Raw genomic sequence first — 8,764 nt, 5'->3', positions numbered from 1 at the left:
CCCCCCCAAGTCTGCTACAGTTTTTGATTTTTATCTTATTTTCCTAAGAAGTTCTTTATAAATCCTTGACTTCTAGCATTAGTACTTCTGGAAGTACTTGCAGTCTTTACCAGCTCTCCATGAATGCGATTAACTTTAAAAAAACATAGAATATCTTGTTTCAAACCCTAGTTTTATTCCTCTAAATTGTCTGTCTGACCTGACGCTGGAATGAAAATTTTGTCTGTTATTTTTGCCAACACTTCTAAAGCCAGTGGGGTCATTCTGTCTTTCTATTGCTTTTAGCTAGATGTGGTTTTTCACAATGTTTAAACTGTGTGGTATTAAGTTATGGTTTAAGCAATCAAACCTTTTTCCATTGAAATCATTTTTGGGTAAGGCTTGTAACAACCTAACTTTCTGAACTGTGTAACAATAGCATTAAGATTGATGTGAGTACAAAAGTGCACATACCTAAACACTTGAACAAACAGTAGAAAAAGGGTTAAATGCATTAATGGTGTGACACGTGTGACTTCAGGTTACCAAGTAGCAAGAAGAGAGTAGTACTGATACAGAGATAAGTGTCAATGAACCCTGGGGTGACATCCATGACCCAAAATTTCATAGATCTCCTTTTTCTTATTGTTTGTGAGGATTGAGACAAAATAACGAGGCAGAAGGTCCCCAGAAGCATCCATTCATTCCTCAGAGGCACAAGGAAGAAGTCCAAACTTAGTTCTTTGCTACCAGTCACAGACCCTGAGATGTGTTGAGGACTTGGTGGCCAGTGTCTCTTGCACTGTGCACATAGAGTGTTCTGGCCAGACTGCTTGGGCGTGCAGTCTTGTGAATGGGTAGGTGCAAGAGTGCAAGTAAATGAACTTGAGAGAATGAGTGTGAGCGAAATCAATTTTCTTTTGAGTTTTTTTTGTAAAACAAGTATCATGTTGTCCTTCTATAAGATCTGCCATTGAGTTTTGTTGTGATGTGGTCTTTCCCTATCCAGGGGCCTCTAGAGAACTGTTGCAATAGTTCTCCAGTGTCCAGTGTTTTAGGGCTGAAAGTCTTTGCTTGTTGAGTGGGTCATAATGTGGCTTCAGAACTCTGAGATAATTGAAAAAGTATGTAATGAAGTTCTTGCTACAAGTACTTTTGTTATGACTTTGGCCTGAACCTAACAGTATTACTTGTCAGAATACTGCTTTGGGGAAGTGACCTTATTCCTCATAGCTGGTAGTTGGAGAATGAACTCTTCTTTCCCAGAGAAGGAAAACACTTTGCTACTCTATTTTTTAAGTAATGATTTATTGCAAACATCCTTTTTCAACTTCATCTTCTTAAGTCTCTGAAAGAGTGTGAAATTTCATCTGCTAAGGTGTACTCTTTCGTGCAAGAAGGACATGATACTCCATTTTGTATTGCCAATCAATATATTTTAGTATAAACATAATATCATTGGTATTGACAGTTTAGCTGCAAATTGAGTTTATCCCAACATGGTTGGGAACAGGTTTGAAAGACCCAGTCTGAAATTGGGGTGATGGGTGGAAAGTAAAGTAACAGCTGTAGTCTGTCTGTGGGGTTTTTTTGTATTGCTATAAAATGGGATTGTAGTGTCACATGGATGTTCCTTCCCTTTCCTTACTCTGCGGCCAGGCACTAAGATATGTTGTTAGGCAGTGAATTTTGGCATGAGAAGATGAAACAGAGAGCTTCACTTCTTCCTCTGCTTATTTCAGAGTTAAACATTGTACTACATCAGAAATAAATAGGGTTTCCCCTTTTAGAAAAAGAACAAAGTTGGTCATAGAAATGTTGCTAATTTGCAGCTGAAACTCTTATTCGAAGGCTGTGGTGTCTGCATGTTCCTTGCCTAAGGAACTTGGTCTATGCACTTGGTTTTCATGAGCAGCATCTCATTTACTTGGGAAATCTGTTTTAATTCTTTTTAGCAGTGTGACTTGAACATGAGTTGCTTCAAAAATTCTGTGCTACTAACACATGTCGCTTTGGCTATATTTTAATTGCTGAAAACAGAATTGAACAAATTACAGAACCCAAGTTGGGCCCTGTTGAAAGGCTTTCCTGGGTAGCTTCCCTGTAAGCAGCTGGTGAGGCTGCTCAGTCTAGCTGTCTTAGTCTGGGTGTACATGGGGTCCAGTGTGTTTATTCAACGTCACAAGGCATTGCAGTTGACCCATGTCTAGTTATGGAAAATAAAACGTTCATAAGGACCAGTAACATTAGTGCTATGTTGGTTTGCAGGAAGCGATGTTGTTTCCTGATGGCCTGTCTCCCCAGCACCTCAATACTCCTTTCTCTTTTCCACCATCAACTTTGGCTCTGCATATTTCTTGCAGCTTGGTTTCAAATGACAAGGGATACACCACACAGCAAGGGGAAAAAAACATTCACTTTTCTGAGCTTTTTTAAGCCTAAAGTGATCAAAATACCATCTAGAAAAGACCTTTATGTAACTATCAGGCAGCATCGTTTCTCTGGACATTGGTAGAAGCAGATGTGTAGACCATAGTTTCAAGCTTAAGAAAATGTGTCCACCTTATGTAGTGTGTGGATAGCCTCCCTTGCCTTGGTAAGGAGCACGTTGGTTTTTATTTGACCGCTGCTTTTTTTTTTTTCTTTTCTCAAGGTATCACATGGAATGCCTTAATCCACCTCTGAGTGAAGTCCCTGTAGATGAATGGTTCTGTCCAGCCTGTGCCCCCATGGGTGTCAGTGCTGCTGCAGGTGAGGGTTTCATGGTATCCAGTCACAGTAAAGATTTTCCTCTTCACTTAGGTGAAACTTGTGTTGTGCTGAAGAGATGTTTAACCCCTGGTTTTATCTGTTTTAAATAATTGCTTTGATAGGCATTCTCTCTTGAATCAAGAGAGTTGACTTAAAATCTTGAATGATAAGAGGATCTTGTTTATTAAGATTTTAATCCACAGTTACAACCTGTGAAGCTGCTTGCATTAATCTTCCTGAGTCAAGCCCAGCACCTTGGTGCAACTGCATTGTACTACTTTGGAAGGACTTTATTAGTATCCTGACCTCAGATTGCCAAGGTAGCAGCAATTTCTGTTACCTGGAAAATTGTCTTTCTATGTAACAGTCTGAAGCAGCAGTGTCTGTACTCATTTCCTTTTGAGAGGGTAATGTCTGCCTTTGGAGGTGATTGCTTTAAGAAAGGGAATACTAATTTCTTTGTCTGTCCAAAATTCTTTAAATGCTTTCACCTGTAGAAAGACAAGTGACCTGAGCATCTTATTTTTCAAGATACAGACCATGTCAGTGAAGAAGAGGTTGCTGCCCTCATGGCTGATGTTATTCCTACCACGAGCAGGCTACGCCCTCACGTCCGAACCAGAGCTATAGCCAGAACTCGGCAGAGCGAACGAGTTAGGGCAACAGTGAACAGAAACCGGATAACAACAGCGCAACAAATACAGGTATTTAGGAGTATTTACTCATGAGCCTCTGGAATAACTGACATAAGTCCCTCCCTTAAGTAGCTCAGCTGTCTGTGACTGTCCATAGCTCAGTGGTTAGTGGTTCTGGAGTTCTTTTAAATTGAGATGTAGAACATGTGGAAATTGAGTGGAGCACAAGACTATTTTGAAATCTGTCGTAGCTTCCTCTCTTAAGCTGCATTTTTATCACCTCAGCTGTGAGCAAAATTGTATTTTTATTCCCAGCGGCTGTTAATGCACAGTTTGTGTACTACTTCTGTTTTTTTGGTGTGCTTTTTTTGCAAAGACAGGGTGTGCTTATTTGACCTGCATGTGTATTTGCATGTTTGTCCTCCTACCCCCTGCCCCACAGCAGTAGAAATTGTTGACCACCTTAAGCCAAATTGAAGAGAAAAATTTAGGATTTTTAAGGTTTCTGTATTTGTGAAAATCAGCTTCTTATTGAGGAGAAAAAAACCCAGATGCTAGTGTCCACGATGATGTGGCAGTGTGAGTTCAAACACGTTCACAGGTACCAGAAATCTATGCAAGAAAGTATCCCAAATACCCAAGGGCCCTCAAATCCTTTATTCATTAAACTGTTTACTGAAGATGAGGGCAGACAAGATGTTTCTGTTGGCTGGGATAATTATGATCGTTTAGGTAACAATTAGTATGCTGCAAACTGAGAATGTTCAAACTTGGGGATCTCCTGCTGGCTTTGTTCTCTGGCTTTAGCCAAAGTACTCTACCTGTCACTTCCATAAATATAAAAAGCCTTTAATTGCACAGGAGCATATGGTGATTTAGCATGGAATAAGAGCCTGTAAATAACCTCCATGGGACTAGTGATATGTTAATTGGTTCCTCATTAATGTTGCTGTTGAATTTTGGTAGAAACATGTGAAATTCTACAACTTTTGAAAGGAAGGGGAGGTTCTGACTTGACATAAGGAAAATTGTTTTTCCCCCTAGGGATGGTCAGCTGTGGGAATAGGTTGCTTGGACAGTTTTTGAAAACCCTGTCTTTGGTAGTCTCCAGCACCTGCCTGAAGAAAGGCCTCACCCAATTGGTTTAAATTCAGTGTTGACCAATGAACAGAAAGGTCAGACCCTTCTGAGGGACACCCCAAGATCCCAGCCAACCTGAATTACTCCATGATTCTATGAATATAAACTTGGTTTAATCTGTCAATAACATGCCGTTTTGGTTGTATTAAGTCATTTTTTTTCTAAAGATAGAAAAATATAGAAAAGAGGGAGTAAGGGAATAATAGATACAACAGAGTATTTCTTGAAGTTGGTCAGTTGGCTGTGGATTTCAGATTGGGTCTGTCTCCTTGGAGTGTGAAGTGCAGACTGGGAGAAGGCTGAGGTAGGAGGTCTGGCAGATTAAGTTTTCCCTTGTAATAATCCAGTTGTAAAAGTCAGGTGAGGAAAAAAAAAGGAAATGCACTTGAAATTGTGAAGTGCCTCAGCTTCATGAGCTGTACTTTTATATTCTGTAACTTCAGGCAGAAGAAATAAAGGTAAATAGAGACAGGCTTAAGGGAAGCAAAACAAAATGTCAGAATCTGGACCAAAAAGCAGAGCTTTTCCATTTCTTCCCAACCAGCAGTAAGGTAAGATACAGTGTACTGTTAATTATCTCCCCAGAGTTTACCTGTTAAATCTCTTATCAAAATCATTGTAACAGGGAGGAGAGAAATTTGTAGCAATTCCCAAATGATCTGAATTAGAGCAGTAAGTACAGTTTGAAATAGATGCCATGAATGAAGATCTAGCTCATCTTGAGATTTTATCACGTTTTCTTTCCTTGATTTAAGGACTTCCCAGAGTGCTTTAGCAGTCCTTAAATTTGTTACGTCCTCCGTGGTGGAGGTCATCCTATTTGGCTGCCAACACCCATCTCCAAACCCAGGCCTTTTAATTTCAATTTCAGAAGAATTACTAAAATAGAAAAACTTAATGAAGAATTACTAAAATAGAAAAACTTAATGAATAGAAGAACTTAATGCATTGCTGTTAAGCAATTACATCTGAGTTGTCAGGGCTCTTAAGTTGAAAAAAACCCTGTAGTAGAGTCTTGTTTGAGGCAAAAGGCTGTGCAAGGTAACAGCTAGTGCTCTTCTTTCTTTTCCTGCCTGTTTTAGAAATGGTGTGTAGCTGTCTCTCGCAGATGAGAGAGGTGGTGCCTGGGGACTTGACTGTTGCATAGTAGTGTAAGCCTGGGAACCCAGTACTTGCCACTCAAGAAGCCATTCCCTAGCTCCACTTCTCAGTCTGCAGAGATTAATACAAACTATACCTAGAAAGGCACTGTTGCTTATTCCCTTTGTCTGAATAAAAGTGCATCTTATTGTAGCTCCTACCTTGAGTTGACTGAAGCCTAATTCCACTGGTTAAGGTGTGTGTAAGGTGTTGTCCTAAAAGCCCAGAGAGGTGCTGATTCCAGATCCTTGGAAAGCTTTAGTATTCAGGAGACGGTTTGTTTTGTAATTCATCTACTGTTTGGTAGGTGCCTAAACTAGTGGTGGTTAACTAGATGCACTATTTTAGGTCCTTCTAGAAAAATTAATATGATTAAGGTAATGTTCAGGGTTTTCCTTACTCCATCCTGCTCTCCAAATCAGAGAACCTTATGTAGTATTTACTGGCACCTTCAATACTTAAAAATGACATTCTAATAAAAATAGCTCATTAAAATAGTTTGGAGCGTGCATTAGTGACACTAACAGAGAAGCCTGGTGAAATTACTTCCATAGTAAGATCAAGTGAAGCATATGTTTCTGTTGGTGTGTTCTGTTTTCAAACAATTTGCAGTTTGAAGCTTTTTTGCCATTGCAAGATACTCTGAAGCCATTCTCCCCTAGTGTTTGTGCCACATACATTTTTTTTTTTAACGGTACAAGGATCTGATGCATATGCTCTGGTAGAAAATAAGCACAGCAAATAATGTGTACCATCAGAGGCATCTCTGCACCCATGAAACTTTTTCTTGATGCATTGTAGTTCCTTGAAGAAAGGAGAGGGGGTAGGGAAGATGTCCCTGCCCATGGCAGGGGGGGGTTGGACTAGATGATCTGTAAAGGTCCCTTCCATCTATGATTCTATGACTCCATGACATTTTAGGAATATAGTTGGTGTGGGCATGGCCAACTTAACATAGCTGCTGAGAGAAACCTGCTCTTAATGTCATTCTAATGGAAGGAAGGAACAAACCTGTGCTGTGTTTGAGTTCACATTCTGAGGCTGGTGGTTCAGAATCCATACACATCAAATGTGTGTGTTTAGATGTGATTGTCCCTTGGGTATAGAGAGGAAGGGAAATTTGAACCTTGTAGGAGCAGCCCCTGCTTATCACAATGAAATAGTGCTCTGGAGGGGGACTCACACCTACCATTCCAGTGAATGACCCGAGGTGTGTGTTTGAAATGCTGTCACTGGACATGTTTTGAAGCATTAGGTAAACCTGACCTAAAGAATGAAGAGTTTAAGACAGGGGACTTGGCTTTTCAGACTTTGATCATCACACTTTGCTGCGTGCTGAGCCAGAGGTCAGTTGGGTGGATTTGAGAAAGTTAAGTGAACTTTTTCATTGAGGAAATGTCAGTCTTGGGGATGATTTTCATTTAAAGCGTCAGGAGTTAGGCTAGCCATGACTTGTGATACTGAGGGAGGCTGAAGAGCAAGGTCATGTTCTCCTTAGTATGACAGTCAGTAGGTGAGAAAGGTGACGTAATCGCTTAACTGACAGCTGGTGACACGAGTGCTTCTCATTCAAATCTCAAATACATTTTTCATCAAATGCTTTTATAAGTAATTCATTGCTGAGCTTTAGGTACCTGTATCATGTAACTTCTGATTCCTCACGCAGCACGTGCCAAGGTACCTCATGTCCTCTCTTCTGGATGAAACAATTGAGGCAGTTGTAGCAGGCCTAAACACAGCCATCTACCAGCGCCCTCTTGCACCACGTCCTCCTGCTAGGCAGAAAAGAAAAACAGGTAAGGGCATCAACACTGCCTGGGCTTCCCATCTGCAAGAATAAAAGCTTTGGGAAGATAAGCCTGAATCACACAAAATAGTCTAGATCAGCTGTATCCTGCCACACCTGTGCAGCTACAGAAGTGTACCACATGCATTTTCTTCTTTCCCCATACTGCCTCTGCCCAGAAGTGTCTTGAGGGTTGTTTTTAAAGAAATCCCGATCATTTCACTTTTTCTGCTTTGCTGGTTCAAATGTGATTGCCCCGTGGGTATAGAGAGGAAGTGTTGCAGCACACTGGCGGTCTCTCTTAGTTGTTTTGTGTGCCATGGGGGAATGAGAAGGGGAGTATAGGATAAAATTCAGTGCCAGCATTTAGCCAGATACTTGATTGTCTTTTGTCCCATCAGGTAGGAGGAAGAAAGGAGGCAAAAAAAGAACTCAGACAAAATCTTCTGCTGGGAAGAAGAGTTCAGGGACACAGCTAAAGAGACGAAAGCGCCTGATAAAGAAGAGAAGGGGGAAAAAGATGAGAGTAAGATCACATGTGAGTTTCTGCCAGTGTCAGTATCTGCCATTTTTCAGCCATGTGTAAAAGCACTATAACATGGGATTCAGTGGAAAAAAATACTGTCTTACAATGATAGCACATAACTCTTTTCTGGTGGGAGTATGTGCGGGATGTATCTGGTGTACTCCAGAAAGATGCTGTACATGGAAACAAATTGTAACTTGAGGCAGGCCTGTTGGGTTTGCTGACAAATCCTGTTACATTGCACTGTAGAGCGTGTCCTGCAGGCTTTGTGCTCTGCCTTGCCATTCAGCTCTAGTGTTTACTAGGTGCTGCTGCAAGCTCAGTTAAAATTGCCACCACCTGTTCTGTTTAATAGGCTATGGATGTTTGTGTCCGTGGTGTTGCACACCCAGTTCATCAGCTGTAAGGGCTCTCTGAATCCTTTTCAGTTGTGGATATTGTTCTCACATGGACTACACTGAATACTCTGCACCAGCTTGACTTTTGTCTTGGCTACCTTAACTGGAGCTTACATCCTGCAGCTAGAACGGTCCCTCCAGCCTTTAATAATTTAATAACTGACAATTTTGAATGACATCATTAAAGATTTTTAGAAACTTAGCTTATGTGGTCACTTAAACATGATACATGCAGTCTCTGTATGAAGTGACATCTAGGCCACAGTTAGAAGTTTAATAAGGGCTTTAAAACAAATAGAACAATAAATGCACACCACTTCTGCTACTGACAGTAGTAACCTGATGACTGTACTTAGCCTAAGAAGAATGTGGAGCTTTAAACCCAGGGTACGTACCTGCCCTAACAGAT

At 40.7% G+C, this 8,764-nt stretch overlaps 1 protein-coding gene across 3 annotated transcripts in view; it reads left to right on the top strand.

The window, feature by feature from the left end:
- PHRF1 (PHD and ring finger domains 1) overlaps positions 1-8,764 on the top strand; it is a 32,154-nt gene that overhangs the window by 11,477 nt on the left and 11,913 nt on the right. For all 3 annotated transcript variants that reach the window (XM_026850366.1, XM_026850365.1, XM_026850367.1), the window contains exons 7-10: positions 2,633-2,730; positions 3,262-3,434; positions 7,312-7,441; positions 7,833-7,969. In XM_026850366.1, the coding sequence (XP_026706167.1) occupies positions 2,633-2,730; positions 3,262-3,434; positions 7,312-7,441; positions 7,833-7,969 (538 nt within the window). The remainder of the gene's footprint in view (positions 1-2,632; positions 2,731-3,261; positions 3,435-7,311; positions 7,442-7,832; positions 7,970-8,764) is intronic.

Source organism: Athene cunicularia (assembly GCF_003259725.1).
Source record: "Athene cunicularia isolate RWA chromosome 5 unlocalized genomic scaffold, athCun1 chr5_part2, whole genome shotgun sequence".
In the NCBI taxonomy this organism is placed as follows: Eukaryota; Metazoa; Chordata; class Aves; order Strigiformes; family Strigidae; genus Athene; species Athene cunicularia.
This window is presented reverse-complemented; position numbering and strand designations above follow the sequence as displayed.